General features: G+C 39.8%; 1 protein-coding gene across 3 annotated transcripts in view; it reads right to left on the reverse strand.

Moving 5' to 3' along the window:
* LOC117517563 (microtubule-associated protein tau-like) overlaps positions 1-24,650 on the reverse strand; it is a 137,204-nt gene that overhangs the window by 47,512 nt on the left and 65,042 nt on the right. For 2 of the 3 annotated variants that reach the window (XM_034178652.1, XM_034178636.1), the window contains exons 3-5: positions 17,331-17,392; positions 8,706-8,874; positions 2,408-2,482 (exon numbers count right to left, since the gene is read on the reverse strand). In XM_034178652.1, coding sequence (XP_034034543.1) covers positions 2,408-2,482; positions 8,706-8,874; positions 17,331-17,392 — 306 coding nt within the window. The remainder of the gene's footprint in view (positions 1-2,407; positions 2,483-8,705; positions 8,875-17,330; positions 17,393-24,650) is intronic. The other variant, XM_034178645.1, reaches the window with a different exon arrangement.

Genomic DNA, 24,650 nt, shown 5'->3' on the forward strand with positions numbered 1-24,650 from the left:
TCTGGTTATTCTTCTATCCATTTTGATGGTTGTTTTCTGTTTTCTTCCACACGTCTCTGGTTTTTTTTTGTCCATTTTAAAGCATTGGAGATCATTGTAGATGAATAGCCTATAATTTTTTGCACCTGCGTATAAGTTTTCCCCCTCTCCAATCAACTTTTAATCAAACTCCGCTGTTCTTCTGAACAATGTCTTGAACGTCCCATTTTCCTCAGGCTTTCAAAGAGAAAAGCATGTTCAACAGGTACTGGCTTCATCCTTACATAGGGGACACCTGATTCACACCTGTTTGTTCCACAAAATTGATGAACTCACTGACTGAATGCCACACTACTATTATTGTGAACACCCCCTTTTCTACGTTTTTTTACTAATAGCCCAATATCATAGCCTTAAGAGTGTGCATATCATGAATGCTTGGTCTTGTTCGATTTGTGATAATCTACTGAATCTACTGGTACCTTGTTTCCCATGTAACAATAAGAAATATACTCAAAACCTGGATTAATCTTTTTATTCACATAGCACTACTATTATTCTGAACACTACTGTACATGCTAAATAGGGATGTGGAATGCCTTCAGGTCACCCGTTATGTTTGAGTCCTAGCAACAGGAACACAACATGTTGAACCAGAGTCTGTATGGTGGTGTGAAATTACCCTAAAGTTGGTCATGAAACAAGTCAGAAGTGGCTGGACATGACTCCAGCCAACTGTGACCCTTAAATGGAATAAAAGGGCTCCGAAAATGGATTGCATTCTTGGACAAGTTTGGAACCATTAACCTTAATTTTTGGAAGTGCCACATGGACACTCACTGGCAATTTCATTAGGTACACCTTGGTAGTTGGGCCCCCTTTTCAATGCCATTCAGTATAATTATATAACGCCATTTCACAACATAAGTCTCCCCAAGGCGCTTCACAAGGTTAATGTCAAACCGAATCCATACAACACAGCTCGTCTCACTACAGGCTTGTAAACTTTCCCTTGCATTTTTGCAGATACTTGTCTGTCACACCACGTTATAATGAGTGGTTATTTGGGTTACTGCTGCCTTTCTATCAGCTGGAACCAGCCTGGCTATTCTTCTGTAACCTCATCAACAAGGCGTTTTCTGCCACCGAACCACGAATCACTGGATGTGTCTTCTTTTTAGGACTAATTCTCTGTAAACCACAGAGATGGTTGCACAGATGGTGAAAAACTCAAAATCCACATGTTCAAAGTTACTTAAAGTTACAGTGTGCAGGATTTAGTGTCACCTCGTGGTAAAGTTTGTAAATCTCCCCCCTTCATGATTTTTTTTTTTTTTTTTTTGTCAACAGGGATTTCGGGTCCTTGCCTTCACTTGTCATAAATAATATGCATGGTCCTCCATTGACAAAATAAAGGGTTCTCAAACTTGTCTTGATAAAGAAACCAATGATTTCTCTTCTTTTTTCTTCCAGTCATGTTGCAAAATCCAAAAGGTGGACTAATTATGTCACTTTTGGGCTACTGTATAAACATGTAAGTGTGACATGGTGGCCTCTAAGGTTCTAAAAACACTGAGTCATTGAAGGTAACTGTAAACTAATGAAGAGATGGTAATGATTACTATAGTACATTTCTGCTTATAAATACCCCAAAATCTTACACACTGTAGACTGATGTATGCTGTACTTTAGCAGACCGTCTTGTCCAGGTCCACAAGCCTCAGTGTCCTGAGTTTCTGCCAGGTGGTTGATGACTTTACTGAGCAGTTGAACACATGTAACTAATTAAGTGACCAGTGAGTGCACATGGTAGCACCATCATGGCTTGGGGGCACCACAAGAAACAAGGGTCTGCTGCATCTTGAACTCACCAAGATATCTTCTATTCCTGAAAACGTGGATGTTTTTTGAAGCATACGAGCACATCGACTGATTCGCATGAAGTCTGACACACAACGCAAAGAAACCAGAAGAAAGTAGATGAGTTTACCAAATGGCTTGACTAGTGTTTTGTTTTGTTTTAAATAAAAAGACCGTTTTCCAGCTATTCCAGCTTTGAGATACTTTTGGCCTTTCTCGCCACCATTCACACATTCATCATGGATGGATCATCCAATGGGAACAGAGAAGTCAGAACTGGGAAATGTAGCATTCCAAGCTTCCATGAAAGCTAATCTTTTGTTTGGTCTCTAGCAAACTAGCTGGTGAGCTACCTAGTTTGAATAGTCAGGTTATTCATTTAACCAGTCGCGTCTTTCTGCCAACCGCCGTAAAGGAAATGTTGAAACTGCCAGCTCAGGTTTTAGAAACTGTTCCTATGGAGTCATTGTTTGCACCTCCAGGAAGTTTCTTTTATTTTTCCGTCTTGGAAATTAGAAATTCCGAGTTCTGACTTCAGTCTGAACGCACAGGAAGTGTGTAGGTGTACCTGGTGCCATGGGCCCAATCGGCTCGGCAGATGGAGAGGGGGGAGGGGAGGGAGGCAAATTGGCTGAGTCATCCACTGTGAAAGGAGAGAGAGAGAGAGACACACACCGGGAAGACAAGATGTGGATGGGACGAAGGAAATGAAAACTAATAATTGGCGATCTTATCCGTGTGGGTGGTCCCCTGGTTGTTGGAGGGGCCGCTTACGCATTGACTTAATTCTTTGCAGCTTTAATCCCTCACTGCTCTGGGATTTGATTAGTGGCGTCCACAGGCTTTGTGTTTGTTCCCAAACACAGACAGAAGCAGACAGAGCGCCAGTTTACCTCCGAGGGTACGAAAAACATCAAACAAAAATCAAACGAGACATGTTGTCGCAGATCAACACCCACCTTCAACACTTACAGGTGCACTCGTTTATATCTGCACAGGGAGAAAACAGCACCACCAAATCCCTGCGCTTTTGCCCCATGTCATAATTTTTGTTTTGGAAGACAATTGCCAAGCAAATGCTTTGCAGTAGAGTTCACTGGTGGTTCTATGGTGGGGCTTGATGGGGCTGTAGCCCCCCTCCCATAATATCACTCAGCCTCACCAGAAAAGTGAAGTCAATCAATCAAAATCATGTCCTTTCAGTATCAACTTCTCACGTTTCCTGGACAGACTAAGTCCTATTGTGCCCCAGTTTCCATACCACTGGCAACAGTGGCGGCATCAGCGGCCACTGGGACCATGCAATTAGCAGAAGTATCATAAATCACATGCAACCAAATTAAATTCTTTACTTGTGTTTGTCTAGACATGTTCCACTGTCTCAACATCCCAGACGGTTTATATACTGGAGAAATCCTTTGTGATATCACACATAGGTGTCCTAAACAGCAGGTTTGATCCTTAAATGCCGCCATCTCGGGAGTGTCTAACTTCGGGCAACCCATAAATGAGGTCAAGACCAGCATGACTTTGGCGGGGTTGAATGAAGCCAGAACCTGCCCCCATCTCTCAGTTACGAACAAGCAAAGCTAGGTTAAGGGTAACAGGCTAACCTGGTGAGCCCTGATGGTCCCAAGTAGCCCTTTTTACCGGCTCCGCTAATGCATCACCTGTAAAGCACTATTTGCGACCATATAACCAGACATGAACGTCCACAAATCATCAGACATAACAGGATTATTCCCTAAGTGGGTGGTTATGTGACATAGACAGGCAGGATATAACTGAGGATGCTGTGCGCATTTGTGGCCGTAAGCACAAAATTAAACAAAATTAGTCACATGATTTATTAGAAGCTGTGTGCAAAGCACCTCTTTATCCAGATCTTATATACATGAAGACAACTCAGTACTCGAATAGCAGTATATTTTATTATTATTGCAAGCAGCATGTACAAACATTCAATTCACATTATTAGCAATGGAACAGGTCTCTGCCTCACTATATCTAATTCTGGGTCTGTTAGTGAAGCACAGGGCGAGCTGCTTCACTCTTGATTTACTGCTGGTAATATGAATGCTTCAGGTGCAGTTATTCCCGACCGGGCTGATTCTGCACTTTGTGTCTCTGTCCAAGGCACTGACAACACCAGTGATGTATGCTGCCCCTGCAGCGTAGGGCGGCCGGACTCACCTTGGGATGCCCTGTCTGTTGCACCAATTGACTGGAAGTCCATACCTCTGGACACCGCTGGACTGATAGTATTGCACACCGGGCATTTGCCCGCTGGCCTGATGGCCTACTGGCCTGCGGATTTTTTTTTTTTTTTTTACGAAGTAAAGTGAGCTGTGAGCTTTTCATCCTTGTTTTTTTTTTTTTTTTGTAGCAGCTATGACTCGTCCTCACCTCTTAAAGCGCGGTGACACCAGCACAACCAGTACTGAGATTTACAAAGATATTTTTATGCTTTTTTTTTCCTCCTTCATTTAGAATTCTCAGATGAGCCACTCCATTTCTGCACGTTAAAACAGCTGATCCTCCGCGACGCATCAACAACTAACACTATTTTCCACTCAAATGCACCTAAACTCTCTTCCTGAGGACCACATGATGTGAAAAAAAAACGCAAGAAGAAAGAAAAGAAAATGCAATAAAACTTTCTTACCTGTAAATCTGGTCATGTTTTCTGCATAAATAAATGTTATCCATTCTTTGTGCGCAAACGCCAAAGCAGGGGCGAATCCAGATGGAATGGGGGCGTGGGGCAAGGATGTCCCCCCCCCTCACAACACCCCTAGATTAAAGATCCAGTTTTGAAGCCTTTTTTTTACTACAACTACTAATACTACTTAAAATAATCATTTCGACAAGTAAAATGTTTAGAGAAAATTTAAATGTTAGAAAAATGTTAGAAAGAATTTGATAGTTACATTTATTAACAATGTAGGTTAGAAATTACAAGTTTTACTGTTACAGTGCTGTCAACAGTTAAATATGAGGTCAAGAAAGAGGTCTTTATTGTACTTTTTATAAAACAAGTATATATTTTCACTGAAGTCAAGAAAGGGTGACTATAAAGTGAGTTTTGGCAAAACAAGTCATGTTGAGGTGGCAGAGAGTTGTTGTGGGCAGCTGGGGAAAGTAACTAAAAAGTAACTAGTAATCTAACAAAGTTACTTTTACAATTGAGTAATCAGTAAAGTAACTAAGTTACTTTTTCAAGGAGTAATCAGTAATCAGTAATTAGATTACTTTTTAAAAGTAACTGTGGCAACACTGGATACCGGTATATAAACCCTCCTATTGGTGCATAAACTGGTAGATCGGCCCCTTTAGTCATGATTGATTGTGGCCTGGACCAATGAGGTGAGGGGCAGGCCAATTAACCCCTCCATCTCCGGCCTCGGTTGGGCTACACAGTGGCGCCAGTGCCGGACCAGAGCGATAACGAGCGATATGGATGGTGGCAAGAAGAGGAAAGGTGGCGCTGAAAGAGCCAGGGATCAGAAGAGAGTAGCCCTTCACGCAGATGCTGCCAAAATGTCTTAAAATAACCAGACATGTTTGCTTTGCCGTGGACACGGAGCATCCACATCTGCGCAGCTCTCAGCAAGTGGTGGAGAAGAAGTTCAACAGGTGGATGAGGCGGGGACCACTACGCCCCCATGACGGTAGTGAAGGTTAACTTCAGCTATTAATTGAGAACAGCAACCTAACTTGTTCATAAATCAGACATCTGTGTGTGTAGAGAGACATTCTGATCTTCTGGTCCGAAGTAAAGTGCTGTCTAACTGGGTCACTCAGATATGAATTAAGGTTGGATATTATTTTCGTTCGTGCTAACTCTGCCAGTCATGTAACCTAGCCTAGCAATGTAACCTGTGCAAATGGTGTGCATGGCTAGCTACCATGCTGCCGCCGCCAGGTTGTTTCTTTATTCTTTATTCTATTTGTGTGACGGTCGTGCGTCGGTCATACGAAGTATGCTGTTTGCACAGTCTGCGGTGCGGTGGCGTGGTATACGGCGTCCCTGTCTAAAATGTATTTTCCCAAGTCCTGGCATAATTTCACATACCTAACATTTTACTTTAAATTGAGAGTCATTCTCTACGTTGATTAGCAACACAAATTGGTAATAAAAGAAATCCTTGATGTTACTTGTAGCTTGTAGTGAGATAGACAACTGTCTCCATCTTGTGGCCTTTTTGTGTATTGCAGTTTCAAAAGTTCAACCTTTGTATCCAGTCATTGGTCCAGTCATCCAGTCATTTCTTGCTTTATATGATGAATTGTATCACACAAGTAATGATATATTATTTATAGTATAGCCTACAGTATTTCTATAAAATGTTTTTATATAATTTCTATTTCTAAATTAAGTAACAAGGCTGAATGAAATGACAACTTATTATGTCTAAAAAGTAATGTGACCTACTGTCAATAGATCGTACTTTTGATAAGCCTATGATAACTGTATTTCGGGAGAACTTTTCATAATGCTTCTTATAGTGTTAAAATGTATGTGTCCTCCTGGTGCACATTGATCTGGTTAAGGGACCAAAAAAAAAAAAAAAAACCCACACTGTCACAGCAGGCTTAATTTTTTTCCCCTTCGATACCTGGTGGTGGCCTGGTCTTGGTTAAAAATGCCCGGCCTGAAAAATTTCCCCAGTCCAGCCCTGCCTCTGGAGCATACCGGTGCTGGACATGGACGCCTATGGATTACAGACCCAAGATGGACTCTATTTAAGTTTCAATTAAGGGCTCCGCTTTTGTTGCTCTTCTGTTTTTTTCTGTTTACGTTTCTTCTGTTTGTTAAGAAATTCTTGTACAATCTGTAAAAAACCTTATAACTATTACAATGGACTAAGCGGTGGGTCCACTCCTCTGGGGTCTGGTCTGCTTGAGGTTTCTTCCTCATTATCACCAGAAGGGAGTTTTTCCTTATACCACTGTGGCCTGTGTGCTTGCTCAGGGGGTTTGGTCAGGTTAGACCTTACTTGTGTGAAGCGACTTGAGGCAGCAATGTTATGAATTGACACTATACAAATAAACCAAATTTAATTTAATTTAATTGAGGCACATGTCACGCGTGCACACTTAGCTGTGAGAAATGATGTAAAGCCCAGACAGCTGGCTGTGTGTCAGAAGAATGTATACCTCTGTGCACAAAGTTGTTTGTGTGCATTTCACTGGCAGAACGCACGCAGACAGGCACGCATTATTCCACACAGACTCCGAGATGTGCGTGTGTGTTTATTTGCATGACACATCAACGACTAATTATCATCAGCTTCAGCAAAATGTACCCTGGTCCACCTGCTATGCCTGGAGACATTTATTCCTAAAGGAACAACATAGAAAAAACCATCAAAATTTTTTCAAAAAAACATTTACAATAAATGATTTTGTTTTTGTCTGAGGAGGCAGAGATCTCAGTGGAGCTGAAACAGCTGTCCCTTAAGCACAATCAGTGAACACCAAAGTTTCAAAGTCATTAAATACACACTCAACAAAAATATAAACGCAACACTTTTGGTTTTGCTCCCATTTTGTATGAGATGAACTCAAAGATCTAAAACTTTTTCCACATACACAATATCACCATTTTCCTCAAATATTGTTCACAAATCAGTCTAAATCTGTGATAGTGAGCAATTCTCCTTTGCTCACTATCACACTATTATACTTTTCACTTTTCACACTATTATATTTTTGTTGAGTGTAGATGTGCTCAGTACCCGCTAAATTTCCTTTGACCTTGATAAATCCTGTTTTGTGTGTGTGTGTGTGTGTGTGTGTGTGTGTAAACTTCATCCATTTGCATGTTTCCTCACACAGTTTTGCACTCTCAAGTGGGCAAACACCAAAATGCATCTGGCTACTTTGTTCTGACAGGTATTGTTGTGTAGTTCAAAGAGATTTATCTTCAACCATGTGACTGAAATGTGGCCTGTCTTCACCGCACTCGGTTGACCCCACACTTTGAAATATTAAAATTCCTGGTGTCCTGTGAGTAAATTGGCAGCACGAGTGCAGCGGAGACATTTACTATACCTTAAAATGCTTCAGGTTCAATTTAATATAAATTCTCTTGCCCCACCACATAAACACATCTGGAGCCGCCACTGACGGGGCCAAAAACTGGCATTTGGAGGTGCTGTTCACTCAGGAAACATACATTTCACTTCAAAAATATGTACAATAAACACCCCACATCAACAGTACATACACATCCATGCACTTATATTAATGACGTGCACATGAAGGGATCACAGACAAAATGTGTATGTTCCTACAAATATGAAATCTAATTTTTATTTCAGTTACATTCCAGCTTACTCTCCTCATTCTCTAACTGGGTTTATATCTTTCTGCATATCTTCAGAGCAAATCTTTTGCAGACATCACATAAAAAAAGCATTTTGTTGGACTTTCTTTTCATAGTATTTTTTTGATGGGCAACACTGAAGAACATTTTCAAAACTCCTGCAATAAAAAATAGAGCTTTTGTGATGCATTTTCGAGAATGTGTTCATGCTTTTATCATGAAGTGTTCCATCTGTATGGAATCAAAGCATTGCAAGCTTCTGTCTATTCTGTACAAAAGAGTTTTTTTGTTTATTTTTGCTGGACTGGGAGAGATCTTCGACAGACTATCATGAATCAAATCATTAATTTTCTTCTTTGCATTTGGTAGCATTGCTATAATTTACCACATTCTGATCTACTCCACTGGGTTTTTTGGCCTGTTTGCTTCATCTTGCACCAGAGAGCCAATCACATTCACCCACTGCAGGCTGATCAATTTCATTGATAAGCCACACACGTGCACAGGCGTTCTCTCAAAGCAGCCGTGTTCTTACCTGGATGTGCCGCCGCCCCGCTGAGGTATCCGTTCTCCCTGTAAGCCGAGCTGTAGGCCGAGTAGCCGTTCTCGCCGTTCGCTTGGCCGTTGGCGCTCCAGTGGTCCTGTGGCTGCCGACCGTCTGCCATGCCTGCCTTAGGACACCAGCAAGGGGGCGGGGGCTCCTGCTTCAGAAAAAAAAAAAAACAATATTACAAGATTAATAAAGATTAATAAATGACAAATTAAGACGTACAACAGAAAGCAGGGATTCTCTGAGGGGTGTTATCTCAGCAAATGCCAGATAACGTATAGGCTCACAAATCAGCCACCAGAGGGAGCACAGCACCGCACTCTTCCTCTGCAGCCTCACTTAAATGGTCTTTGTCTGAGATGGAAAGAGAAGGTGGATCACACATCTTTGCATTATTAGGTATTTTTACTTTTGGCCATTTAGCACAATCTTTGAATTGTATCTCTGAGGAGAACATGATCAAACTGATTCCATGGTTTAAGAAATTTCAGTGTTTTTTTTTCCCCATATGTGCTTACATATGCACACTTATTGTGCACTCTGGATGAAATTATTTACCAAAAAAATGATACATAAATATATTGTTTTTAATCGAACTCACAGCACTGTTTCCCTTCTCTAATTCATGTTAAGGTGCACTGCAGCTTATGAAAAGAAAAAAGTAGGCACACACACACACATATACACACTTGTGAACACACCCTTCACATCCCCTCACTGCTGATGAGGAGGCTGTTACCACGGTAACCAGGATAGGTCTTACGGGGGTCCAGCAGATAGGTTTGACAGGCTTGCCCTATTCACATATAAAGTGGTTCCTGCAGACAGGCCCACAAATATTTGGACACTGACACCATTTGATATTTGGTCCGAGTGCAAATTATCGCCACAAATAGGTGATTAACAGCTGCTTGTTTTTCCTCATTATTTCATTCATAAATCAGCAGATAAAAGGTCTAGAACTGGTTTCTAGTGTAACAACCTTGAAACCAATTGTGCATCAACTCCATGAAATGACTCAGCTGCTGACTGTCCAATTACATTAGGTCTGTGCACCCCCCCCAAAAAACGAACTGCTGTAATTCCTTGGTGCTCACTCAATTTTGATGCACTTACCCTCAAATTAAAGCCAACAGTCTGGACTTCAAGCTCTTGTTGCGCTGTGACAGAAACATGTGGTTGTGTCCAAATATTTATGGTCATGACTGCTTGCATAAAATACATTGCCCCAATCAAACATGTCTCTGGGAAAAGGCTTTTTTTGTTCACTCAGAACAAATGTACAATGTTTTCCTTTCAAACCAGATTAGTAAAGTTCACTGTTGTCAAGCAGCTGCTGCTAATTTCATCACCATCAAACCTCAAACTCCCTCCTTCAGTCTCAATCAGACTTTCACGACCTTCACTCTGAACTCCGCCCAAGTGTGTGAACCATTTCCTCTTCATCTTCAGGCTAAATCCACCTTTTTAATCATCCCTTTACTCTCCTCCGTTTTACCCTCTCTCTCATACCCCATCCTGCTTTTCTCTCTCTCTCTTTTGATATTTACAGTCAAAGCAATCAGTTACTAGATAGACTGGATGAAATATTGGCCATTCTTCAAGCAATATTTATCCACGAGTCAGAACTGAACAGTATTAAAGTGGTTTTATGGAAACCTGAGATTATTCTGAGCACAATCAAAGAGATTCGAACTGGAGTGAAGGTCATACTGATGTGTGAGAAGAAATCTGTGAATATGAAGAGTGAAACATCTGCACCATACAACTAGAACAAGATCAGGTCTGAGACTACGTGCTGGTACATGCATCAGCATATCCAAGCACACCTTGAAACCGCTTTTAGTCCTGGATGGCAAACACCCAGGAAGACACCAGGCCCATCTCCAGCTTGAGGAAGTAACTCCCTAAATGCCACAGCCAGGAGGAATGTGGGTGTGTCCTTGGTCTTGTCCAGCTCCTGAGGTCCTCAACACTGAGGCGCCTCCATGCTGGTTCACAGACAGAGAAATCACGTGATACTTCTCATCTGAATGTGCTGTATGGTTGTGAGACTTGACATTTTTGGTGGGTACTAGGTCTCTTTGGAGGATCTTTGGGTACCGCTGGAATGGACTGTGTCAAACAAACCTACCAGGACCTCAAAGACTTGGATCTTTGTACTCCAGCATAGATAACGGCCTCACCAAACACATCTGTCCAGCGACCTCAAGATTCCATAAGGTCAAAGACCAAGGACATGAATGTCATTGCTGAGATCACAGAGTTAATACTTTCACTGCACACAGATCTGAGATGGTTCAGTCCAGGAAATCACTGGAGCCAAATGTCCACATACTGTAGGTACTTCATGCACAGCAGCAGAAGTGATGCATGTTGCACAATGAGACAATCTCAGTGCTGGTGGTCTGAGAGCTGAGAGTCCCACAGCTGTTAAATGCTCATCATCGAGGCATCTTGGCATGAATAATCCCGTCTGTCTGAACATTAGACCAGGTGTTGAGGTATGATCTATCTGACGATTTCAGCCACTACACAGGCAATCTGTCTTCTTCTGCAAAGAGTCAAAATTTAAGGATGTCTAGTGCATGAGATTCCTCCATGTGCACATTTATTTAACGTGCATGGACAGCAGTACTTACTACTTTTCTTTACCAAGATTGGGAACGGCAGATATTTCCCAAGAATATGTCTAAAAATCACATTTAGAAAATAAGAGTGCATCCAACCAAGAACAAGGTTGACTCAAATCCACATACATCTGGTTTTTCCCACATCAAGGATTTTTGTCATGTGCACAAATAAAAATTAAAGCATTCAGTGAAATGAAGTAAAGTCAGACAGCAGTGAGAACTTTTAAAAGGCTCCAACTGCCATTTCTTCTGCACAAAGTCAAAGAGTGAAGTTTGAGGAGGAGTGGCCAAGGAAGGACACATTATTTATGCCCAAACGTGTGGCATAAGTGTGACATCTAGAGGCAGAAAAATCTTCCATAGCATCTTTAAGGACACCATACTTTTCAGACTTCAGATAACTTGATTGATCCCTCTAGATATTCTCTTATCTGCTGCACTATTTGAAAAACAGTTCAGGAATATTGCTGCTCAAACCCCAATCAAACTCGTCAGTGACTCCACACTCTTATCACTAGCTAATGCCTAAAAATAAATCCCTGTTACGTGTGATGACTGTATTATCTGAAAGGCTTAATCCACAGAAGGCCTTTCTGCAACTGTGCAACAGCACATAACTTGATACAATGGTTAAATCAATAACAAACAAACAAACAAAAAAAAAAACGGCTGTCAAACTTGATTATAACTTATATTTTAATTTGAAAATACCAGTTTTACTCCCAAAAACAGAAACGCATAAGGTGCTCACACTCACACTCCACTTCACCCTGGCATTCCAGTCCCGGCATCCCCCTTCTCGACTGGCACCACCCCTCCCTCCTCAACCCAATCTGGGTCAGTCATCAGACCTTCACGCAGCGCCACTAACATCGGAATGTCACCATGCATTTGGCAGGGAGGATGGAATCTCTGGCAGCCAGCGGTCAGCAGGCCACCTGGCCTCAATCTCCTGTGTGAGCACCATCCACAGTTACGGCTGGAAATAGTCAAATAACCACACTAGTAGAATTATCATATATCGTTTTACATTACGGAAATACTGCTTAGCGGTGACTAAGACACACCCACCTGCCCTCTACTTAGCAATGATTTCCTTCTCAATTGGATTTTGGCATTTTGCAAATGTCCTCGGCCTCACCTTTTACTGCAGCTGCAATGAACGTATGATATACTGTAAATATCGTGTGCAACTGCACATTCATCAGCTGAAGGAGAGTTTAAAAATTGGAGATAAGCATTACGATGCATAACATTCAGAACAAAAAAACCCTGACAAACATCATTAATGGGTTGAAATTAAATAGTCACTGTTAGTCTACAATAAATCACTGCATCAGAAAATGAAATTTAAAATTCAGATTCATCAAAATTTTATGTGCGTGACTGCCTTGTTGAATTCACTATGAAGCCACTGAACAATAAACATCAAATGTTCAATGACTGTTGCTCTTCCATCTGCATATATTATGAAGCACAACCTGACAGGTTAAAAACCGCTTCCTTAAAATGACGCTGGAGAACAGAGTCGATATTATAGTCTGTGTGGATAATTGGCAGCTCTGAGGAGGTCAGGAGGACAGTTAAAGTCGACCTGACCTGCAATCACTCAGAAAAAACCCCACGCCTTCCTTCAACCGTAAAAGACAAGGGGATTATGATCTGTCGAGTCAGCAAGACATGTGGGGGGTGTTGAGGCATAATAAAGTGTAAATGAGCTGTGCTGATTGTGAACACCAGCGGCAGCACCCATGAGCATGTAAAACGGCTCCGGATTTATTCCAGCACCTGCCGGATAAAACACCGTAATAACAGCAGCAGAAGTGCACTGACATTATGTGACTTAAAGCTCAGTACAGTGTGAGGATTTATTCTTCTGCATAAACTCTCCGTTGTCTGGAAAATAAAAAAAAGCTACAGTGACTCCAGTCAGATGCTTTTCTTTTTTTAACATTTTAAATGTGGTTTAATTTTATTTGCTGCTGTAATGCAGAACACTTTTTCCCATTAAAAGCAAAATGCATGTTTATCATTATCACTACATTTCTGTCAGTGCTCAGATTGCTTTATTTTGTAATGTTAATAAAATATACATGCATAAAATAAAATATATGCATGTGTGGATTTGCTCTGAAATGTAATTGGTCCCTTGAAAATCTTATTAGATTTATTTATTTAGTTATTTTAAGTAACACTGCTAAATGACCATAAAATATACTATGAACAAAAAATTGGATAAAAAGGTAGAGTAAAAGTAATAAAAAAAAATAAAATAGATATTGAAAGAAACATTAAACGTGCGTAATTCCAATATTCAAGAACTCAGACAAGTTATCAAGAGCTGAGATAATTATTTCATAAAACATAAATTGTAAAAATCAAACAACATGTTTTATACACATATGCCATAATTAGAGCCCTTAAGTTGCTTTAAATAGCTTTATTTGGGTTTAACAGGTCATGTTTTTAAACTGGTATTGAATTCCCTTTAATCCCATATTAATAGATGGTTGCACATATAAAAAATGGTTTGCCAATAAATAACAAATACATTTCCACTTTCAAAGTAATGTATAGGAGTTTGGAGACAAAATCAGAGAGATGAGAATGAAAATGTTTTTGATATGTGTCAAAGTGGAACCCAGGGTACAGTAGTGTTCAGAATAATAGTAGTGCTATGTGAATAAAAAGATTAATCCAGGTTTTGAGTATATTTCTTATTGTTACAAGGGAAACAAGGTACCAGTAGATTCAGTAGATTCTCACAAATCCAACAAGACCAAGCATTCATGATATGCACACTCATAAGGCTATGAAATTGGGCTATTAGTAAAAAAAAAAAAAAAAGTAGAAAAGGGGGTGTTTACAATAATACTAGCATCTGCTGTTGACGCTACAAACTCAAAACTACTATGTTCAAACTGCTTTTTTTAGCAATCCTGTGAATCACTAAACTAGTATTTAGTTGTATAACCACAGTTTTTCATGATTTCTTCACATCTGCGAGGCATTAATTTTGTTGGTTTGAAACCAAGAATTTGCTTGTTTACTAGTGTGCTTGGGGTCATTGTCTTGTTGAAACACCCATTTCAAGGGCATGTCCTCTTCAGCATAAGGCAACATGACCTCTTCAAGTATTTTGACATATCCAAACTGATCCATGATACCTAGTATGCGATATATAGGCCAACACCATAGTAGGAGAAACATGCCCATATCATGATGCTTGCACCACCATGCTTCACTGTCTTCACTGTGAACTGTGGCTTGAATTCAGAGTTTGGGGGTCGTCTCAAAAACTGTCTGCGGCCCTTGGACCCAAAACGAACAATTTTACTTTCATCAGTCCACAAAATATTCCTCCATTTCTCTTTAGGCCAGTTGATGTGTTCTTTGTTCTTGAACGTCCCATTTTCCTCAGGCTTTCAAAAAGAAAAGCATGGTCAACAGGTGCTGCCTTCATCCTTACATAGGGGACACCCGATTCACACCTGTTTGTTCCACAAAATTGACGAACTCACTGACTGAATGCCACACTACTATTATTGTGAACACCCCCTTTTCTACTTTTTTTTTTTTTTTACTAATAACACAATTTCATAGCCTTAAGAGTGTGCATATCATGAATGCTTGGTCTTGTTGGATTTGTGAGAATCTACTGAATCTACTGGTACCTTGTTTCCCATGTAACAATAAGAAATATACTCAAAGCTGGATTAATCTTTTTAGTCACATAGCACTACTATTATTCTGAACACTACTGTATATAGGCAGAAGATGCTGAGGATGGAGCCACCAGGCAGGAGAAAAGGGAGGCCAAAGAGAAGGTTTATGGATGAGGTGAGGGAGGACATGAAGGTGACTTGTCCGAAACAGGAAGCTGCAGAGGACAGGGTGAGAGAGGGACGGATGATTCACTGTGGTGACTCCTAATGGTGAAAGAAGATTTTTAGTATTATATCCTATTGTTAAGATTGTAGTGTCGCTGCAACAATATATATATATGTCTCGCCAGACAAAGTGATAATGAAAGTATTCATTAGGTGCAGTTCTTGTGATATCACGTGTTCTGCTAAGGTGCAAATAATTCTGCAAATCAGACAGTAATGGCTGCCACATATCGTGTGATGCCGTCCTGGTGTGCATCAGCCCCATCGACTGGAATCTCCTGGTTACCACAGTGATATAAGCTTTGGCTCTGGTTGGTGGATGCTGGCTGTGGAATCGGACTTTGACAGTGTTATGGATGCTGATCTAGGTCAACAGATCCTGTGGGTGTGGCCTCTGCGGCCCATCGTAATGACACTGACACAAACAGGAATCACTTTAATTCATCAAGATACTGACAACTGCTTTCTGTTGTGATGCTGCTGATGTCTTTTTAATTTACGGCACAAAGGCCAGTATGCAATCTGGGGGGGGCTATATACAACCCAAAATCATCATATGGAGAATGCAAAAAAACTGCTCAAAGTATTAGATGGTTCACCATGAAAATCTAGATATAGACAGAAACAAACTATTGCAAGACAAATTAAAGCCAAAGACTTTTCAAAAATCCCTATTAATGTCCGATTTCGTTTTGCTCAATCGATACCAGAAATATCTTTTACGATGTGCGCCCAAGGCCTTTTTCCTTCCACACGTTGCTGAGTGTAAGTTGGCATCCGTGCACAGCCCAACTCATCATGTGGCTGAGTGCAGCCACTTAGATCTGACTGGAGGGCCCCAGTGAGTCATGGGAACAGTGACTGTGAAATGTTACAGAGGATACGAGTGTAAATACTGCAGACAGTATCCTGACTGGGAGCCATCCAGGACTCAGGATGCTTATTTTTTTCTTTAGTTTTCATTTATTCTCAAACAAAATGTGGAAGTAAAGGTGCAGTCTGATTTTTACCTCCGCTGAGGAGTTTTGTTGGTCATTACTGTGTGTTGGTGCATTTGTCAGTAAGATTACACAACACCACACACCAGGTTAATATACATAAATGTTGTTGAAACTTCAGCTAAAGGTCAAGGTCTTTGAGTCAAAGGTCAAATGTAGGGTTTTTTCTTCTTCACTGCAATTTGTACCAAACTTGACCCATATGCTGGTGGGTCCCAGAAGTGCCAAGACAAGGTAAAATTTGCCAGAGATCAGTCTTTGGGGCTAAGGTCAAGGTCAGGCAAGGTCATGTCTGTCTGTCTGTTTGTTCTTTGACCAGTTTCTGATCAACACCCTGGAATAACACTCAAAGAGTTCATTTTTGCAAGGATCATGATCATTGGGGTCAAGGCCAACATATTTAATTGTAAACCATTAAATCAAACTTGGCACACATATGTAGACTGGCTCTCTAACTGCACTGACAAGACTAGCCAAAGGCCATTTGGATGAAGGTCAAGACGATTGGGGTCAAAGGTTGCATTTCCACTAGGCAATGAATTGTGTTGTTTATCTGGACATTCTACCTTAAACAAGGTGTCTCCATCCTTATTGAGGCGACATTTACATGACCTAACTGCCTTAATGGCTTCATGCACACAGGTACTACTGCCTAGTATCTATGAATTTGAAGGATTTAGTGCAGTTCCACATAAATTTTAATCCAGTGGCTGGGGGAGAGATATCAAGTCAATGCATGTAAATAATAGGGCTAGATATGCATATCGTATAACAATGCACTATTGGCCTTGGCAGAGGTGGCTCCTCAAGGAATGACCTTCTGCTTATTTACTCTGACTTCCATGCTTATATGATCTAGTCCTATATAGGACTTGAGACCCAATGGTGTCAGTGATTAAGTCCATATTCCAAAGCAGAGAGAGTCTATGATTCCTCCAGGACCTGATGCAGGTTGCTTCTCCAAGTCAAGGATGGTACTGATTTACAGTTAGGTGGACTGAGACAATCCAGATAAAGTATCCTGGCAGTTTGAGGGTCCTTCTACATTGAGTAGTTCTTCAGTCTGTCGCTGACTTTGTGTTCGCCTACCTGACTTGAAGAGTCACTGAGGGATGAAACAGACGGCGTTGAGGTGAAGCTTCTCCTCGGACCTGTATGGATTCAGCAGAGGGGTAAAAACAACCCATATTAACTTCAGAATTCAATGTGACCTTATTTATGTCACAGCATCTCAATTCTGTCTCAAACTCTGCTTTACTAATCCAGAATAAAACACCTGGCGTTCAACATAACAGCTCTCGTCTTTTGTTCTTTTTTAAAAATGGTACACAATGACACATCAAACACATCTTAAAGAATTCCGTATGTTTGTGTTACATTGTGCAATTGTTAGCATGATTGTTATAAAAAAAAAAGTCATGCAACAGTTTTTCTAAAGCATGCTGAAGTCATTGAGCCCAGCCTGGAAAAAGTGCTCTATGAAGACCTTGGGTCAACGATGAATGCTGCAAAAACGTAAAGTTGACAGGACTAATATTTCTGAAAAAACCATGAACAATGGAGGTTGTGATGCAATGCACCATGGGAGTTTGGGGTTTTAAATGTTGTTATTGTGGTTCATGTTAGTTTAACAGTGTTGTTGGGGGGAGGTGATGGTCTAGTGGTTAAAGCGTTGGGCTTGAGACCAGAGAATCCTCAGTTCAAATCCGAGCCTGACCGTAAAATCACTAAGGTCCCTTGGGCAAGGTCCTTAATCTCCTAGTTGCTCCCGGTGTGTAGTGAGCACCTTGTATGGCACAAGGTGAATGTGAGACATTACTTGTAAAGCAATTTGAGCATCTGATGCAGATGGAAAAGCGCTATATAAATGCAGTTCATTTACCATTTGAGGCCCATTAGTGCTGGTTACTCATCCCAGTGGCAGCCCGGATAAAGAGCCTGGAATTTTAAGGTAATATCTGGAGTTATGCACTCTAATGGATGCGCTTCTTTGCTGGACTTGCTGGAGTGTTTGTGGAAACGTAATTGTGGGTTCATGTTTCATTTCATGTTATTAAGATTTAATAATGGAGGTGGTGTCATTGAAAAATTAACATTGTGTTGAGAATTAAATAAAAAAATTTGAATATTATTTACTATTTTTTAAAATTACTAGCTACTACAATGAATTTGCAGGATGTGCGTGGAGTTTGCTATTACAGAAAAATGTTAGAAAAGTATAAATTGGTAAGCACGGGAATAAATTGTATGGTTAGTACTTAATTATAAACTATAGAAAACAACTGTGTTTTGTGATGACAGCAGTAACTGTGTTCAAAACACAAATACATTACATATAAAGTCAGCAGATACCAGTTTGTGTATTTGTACTTTCTGGAATTCTCATTGAATGTGTGGCTGTGTTTTTGTGGAGGTCTTTTTCAGTAGTTTATTGGACTTTCTTGTATGAAAGAAAATATTATTCATAACAGATAATTTATATACCTTAAAACAGTTCTGGAGGAGAATAAGTTTTCCAGATGTTCATTTGGAATTCTGCAGTAGTTATAAAGTAGTGTGTGTGGGTGTGTTTACTAACACGATGCCAGTAAAAGTCAATTTGCAACCGTAAAATCCAGCATTAATGTCCACAAATCATCAGACACAACAGGATTATTCCCTAATTTCTCTGCAGACAAAGAGCAGGGGTGGTGGCCAAGTGCTTCGTGCAGTTGGTTTCAGTGTGGAAGGTTCCTGGTTCGAACCCCACCCCTGCCACATTCCTCCATGTAATGTGGAGTTGCGTCAGGAAGGGCATCTGACGTAAAACTTGCACCAATTCAACAATCAGATACATCTCAGATTAGCTGTGGCGACCCCTAGTGGAAACAAAGGAGCAGCTGAAGGGCCTTACTTTAGAAAGAGCAGAAAGACCCCAAAGTTCAGGTAAGAGAGCATGACAAATAGAAAAAGATTTGTCTTTTGGAATTTGCAAGACATCTGCAGGGACGATGATACTCCAAAAAGAAATTAAGGTCATTGTCATAAAATAGTGATTAAAAAGTGGAAGTTCACTCTCCGTGCCAGCTCGACAGCTGTTTTTGTGATTTGTTAAATTGTCCGATTGGTCCATGAGGACTGGGCTAGAAGATAATTTTAGCCGCCCATGAAGACAGATTTGCACTTTTACGCTGATCTGGAAATGTAAGGAGCCAGAACACTAAGCATCCTGTTAACATTAAAGCAGCGTGGAAGGAGAGAGAGAGACAGAAAAAGATTTATTAGAGAAGAGGGAAAAAGGCTGCGGGAGAGAGTTACAAAGAGAAGCAGAGCCAATAAAGACAAGTATGTCCAGACATCTATGCATAACTGCATTTACTGATATAAATGAATACATTATTAATAAATTATTTGCAATCAATCCAATATCTCACACTCTTCTCATGATTCAGTTTTATTAAATACTGCACAAGTACCAAGTATTTAAACTAAATAAACTCATAAAGTGAAACAGAGATGCCTCAAACATCAGCTATGAATCATACACACAACTATAAACTCGTACTACTGATCTGTCTATTTTTGTCATTTTAATTTTTTCAAATTTTTATATTGATGTGGATGAATTTCAAACGAATAACTGAAGTGATAATCATCATTCTGTTTATTTGATAGGGACAGAACAAAAAGCATTGCTACAATAACCAATGCCATGTTCATAGGTCATATAGCTAATAGCTAATTCGCAGACCTGGTCCCTAGAACATAAAAAGGACACTTACACAATCACAAACAACACATGATAGTAGCAATATCACAATACAATAAAACACTATAAAATATGGCTAATGTCTACAGATTTGATTTAAGTTAAGCCATTGTCTTATTTTATGCTTAAAATCATTCAGGTCTATAAGAAATTTCAGTTCAGCAGGTATGGTGTTCCAGATCTGTGGACCTTTAACTGCAAACGCATTCCGTCCAAAAGTTGTTTTACATCGGACTGGTCTACAGTCTCCACTCACAGCTCCTCTTGTAATGATACCGCAAGTTTGACATTTTTGAATCATTCCTTTTACAATATCAGGAACAAGACCATTAATACATTTAAAAACTAAATTCAAAAATGAACACTTCAAAAGATTTTCAAAGCTTAAGAGTTTATACTTTTCTATGATTTTACAATAGTGCCACCTAATTGGCTTTTGGTCAAGCACTTTTAAGGGTTGTTTGTAAAGAGAATTCAAACCTTTTAGAGAGGATTGGTTTGCCTGGCCCCAAACAGTGATGCAATATAAAAAATGAGACAAGATCATTGCATGAAAAAATAATGTGGCTGCACTAATTGACAAGCAAGATCTTATGAGACGAAAACAATTCAAGTTAGTCCTAACTGTCTTAGACATTTTCTTTATGTGACTCTCAAATTTAAGATGGGAGTCCAAGATGACCCCCAAATATTTAAATTCATCTACTCTTTGAATTTTCTTTTGATTTATTTGTATCCTAAAATTTTCTTTGGGCTTTTGCCTTATTGAAAAACACATAGACACCGTTTTAGAACAATTTAGAAACAAGAAATTATCCTCCAGCCACTGAGAGACCCGGGTCATTTGTCTATTAAGAAGCTCTGCAGCCTTCTCTGGAGTTTTTGCTGAGACATAGATTACTGTGTCATCAGCATACAGCTGGCATTCAGCCTCAGTGCAAACGGTCGGAAGGTCATTAATATAGAGACAAAATAAAATAGGGCCCAAGGTGGAACCTTGTGGTATCCCCATTTTATACTCCTGAGATGGCGATATAGAGCCATTGATTTTTACTCGCTGTGTTCTTGACTCCAAATAAGATGTAAACCAGCTGAGAGACTGTTGAGAAAAATTTAACTGCTTTAATTTGTGCAGGAGAACATGGTGGTTTACAGTGTCGAAGGCCTTACGGAGGTTTAAAAACACTGCTCCAACCACATTTCCCTGATCCAGATTTTTTTTAATCATGTCTATTAGGTAGAATGTAGCAATTTCTGTTGAGTATCTAGGCCTAAATCCAAACTGTTTTGGATGTAAAATATTACTACTTTCCAGATAATAAGTTGGTTCACCACTGTTTTTTCAAGCACCTTTGACAGAATTGGAAGGACTGAAATTGGTCTATAGTTACATATTATGTTTGGGTCTCCAGCTTTAAAAATTGGACTAATGAGACCATGTTATAATTTTTGTGGAACATTTGCCCTAGAAATGGATAGGTTAATCAAATGTGTTAGAGGGCCAACTAGAGATTCTTTATGCTTTCTGACAAAATCAGAATCTAATCCAATTATGTCTTTTGCTTTAGATGGTTTGAGATTACTTACTATTTTTTTAACACAATCCTCGTTAATTTGTAATATTGAAAATGCAGTTTCTGATGGGCCCATGGATATCTCAGGGAGCTCTATAAGTTTACAGGTTTCTGCTAATTGTTCCAATGAGGTCACAAAATAGGTAATAAATGAGATAGCAATCTTCATTTGGTCAGTAATCAAATTGCCATCTATATTTAGTTGTATTAAAGATCTATTTTTTTGTTTGGAGTCATTCTTTGTCAGTGTATGTATTTGCTTCCATAGGCAAGCACTGTTACCCCTGGACGTTTCCATCAAGCGCATAAAATATTCAGTTTTAGCTTTTCTTATCTCACTAACCACTTTATTTCTGAGGCTTTTATAAATAGCATTGTCAGTATATCGTTCTGTTGAAATTTCCTTTTTACGAGCAGTATCTCTTTGTTTCATCAACCGACACAATTTACTAAATAAACAATTTACAATTTACTAAATAATTATACAAAATAATGCAGACACTTTTTTGTTAACTTTCTAGCAATTAGCGTAAAATTATGGTCAGATAATCCTGTGATAAGATTATACGTTTTTATTACACGTTCTGGTTTATTTGTAAACATAAGGTCTATTTGAGTTTTGCTTGTCTTTGTTAGTCTTGTTGGACCTACCATTAATTGCTTTAATTTATATTTTGAAGTTACTGCCTTTAATTTTTGTTTACCTTGCTTGTCCAACCAATTAATGTTAAAATCCCCAAGCACAACTATTTCACTATCACGTTTCAATTGTTTAAAAATTTCATCTAATTTTGAAAAAAGGACACATTAAAAGATGGAGGATTATATAAAATCAATATTAAAACTCATTCTTGGTGATAAAACGATCTTTAAAACTAAACATTCCATATTGCAAGAATCTACATTAATTTCAATACAATGAAGTGTTTCCCTAACATATGTCAAAACACCTCCTCCCTTTCCTGTTTGTCTATTTTTACGAAAAGTAACGTAACCCGGAATGTCGATCATTTGCGTAGGGATATTGGGATTTAGCCATGATTCACTCAGAGCCAGGAAATCCAAATTTGAGTCTGTCAATAAGTGTTCAATTTGCTCCTGCTTAGGAACAAGGCTCCGTATGTTTAAGTGGCCTCCAAGAATTCCTTTCCGCTTACATTCGCGATCCCAAAGCACCTTAGCATGATTAACAGTTTGAAAGTACCTGTGCTTTTGTTTCAATGTGTTGGATTGCTTCGTTGGGTCACATTTTGTAAAGTTGTATACTCGCTGCTGCAGGAATTGCCTGTGACCACTCGCCCCTCAATTAATGGAGTCTCCGGACCGATGCACACTGCAGTCATCTCACCAGATATAACACTGGTAGCGAATTGCAGCTTAGGCAGTGCCGTGCTACTATCAACATCGGAACATTTGATGTTAAAAATGTCCATGGAGGTGTCGCCGGCAGCAGATAGTAGCTTAGCCGAAGCCGTGCTACCACTAACACCGGGGCAGTTGATGTCAGAAGTGCCCACAAAGATGCTGGTGCGCCCGCAACAGTTCCAAGGGTCAGCAGACAAGACCAGGGGATGATCCGTCCTCAGGCCAAAGCCACTCGCGTCCAAGGCTTCACAGGAACCGGGCAAAGATGCAGCAACCTCCACGGAACCACTGGGAAAGCTGCACGCCACCAAAGAAGACCAACACAGCAACGGTGAGTGGGCTAGGCTAGCGGCGCTATTGACGTTCTGGGCAGTATTGAAGGTACAGTCCCGTACCAATTCTGATGTATTCGGACCCAGTAACTGTGGTCCAGGGTTCCGTTCTATGTCGCCGGCAAGTAGCAATACAAAAACCAATTGAAATATTGTCAATTTCGGTGTATTTGTACGCTTCTCCTCGTGTGTAATTGGAGACACTTTAGCGTACCCGTTGTGAAGGAGCTTAGAATATATAAGATGTTGGCTCTGGGAGATGACAAGGCAGCGGTCATTATCGTCGTTCCTTTGAGTATATTTATATTTCGTCAATATACAAAATAATGTGGTCAAGTACAGAACTGTGGACCAGCCCTTCAGCAAACATTTAAAAGGCTTTAGCGGTGTGCACGCAGCACCTGCCGAGCCGTGCGCCTGCACCACACCCATTAGTCCGCAGTCTCTGAACTGTCTGATCGTCTCCAATCCAACAGGTTTCTCTCTCTCCAACAGGTTTCCAAAATGTTTCAAAAGTTCTGCTGGTTCAGCAAAGAGATTGATTTTTATGCCAACCTGTAGTATCACTCAGAAATGCACAAACTTCACTGCAGAATGATCAGTCAGTGAGTTCGTCAATTTTATGGAACAAAATAATGCACATTATACAACAGGGAAAAAAGTGCTTCGTCTCCTGAGGATCTGAAGCAATAATGGAATCTTTCTAAAGTGTTGCACTGGTTATGTTCATTGTTTGTGCAATGCCTCTGATTGATTTTTTTCTCTTTATGCAACTTCAAAGTGTTAAAAAAAATGCCATCAGGAGGCACGACCCTGTGATCACATTAGCTACAAGCCAACAGCTAACAACGACTTGCCATTCAGTTTCAATCAGAGTGGACGTTTCATAGCAGGTCACACTTCACAAAGAAAAAAGTGTAACAGGGTCAAAATAGTCATTTTTAACAAAATTCATTATGTAAAGTATACACATTTATCCCTTTCAAATGCAACCTTCTGCATGTAATTATTCCCTTTAGTTTCAGAGAAAAGGCCAATTTATGTGACATAAATAAATGGAAAATGTATTGTAATTCAAAAAGTTTTTGTTGAATTTCTCGGACTGGCCTTTTTTTTTTTTTTTTTTTTTTTGCAAAAAAAGAAAATAGCATTATTCAGTCAATTTTCATACAAAATCTATGGAACTGGTGTCAAAATGTTCTGAAGAATCTGTTCCTTCATAATATACCATATTTAAAGACATCCAGGCAAAAAATGAAATGAATGGTTGCTTGGAAAATTACCATCAAAACATTTTTGAAACACTTCACCGAAATTGCCAGATGAGATTCAGCAGAAGCCTGTTTTAGAGCAAAAGTCAACAAGTATCTAACATCTGAGCAGAAACACA

This window comes from Thalassophryne amazonica, chromosome 1 (genome assembly GCF_902500255.1).
Source record: "Thalassophryne amazonica chromosome 1, fThaAma1.1, whole genome shotgun sequence".
NCBI classification, from domain to species: domain Eukaryota; kingdom Metazoa; phylum Chordata; class Actinopteri; order Batrachoidiformes; family Batrachoididae; genus Thalassophryne; species Thalassophryne amazonica.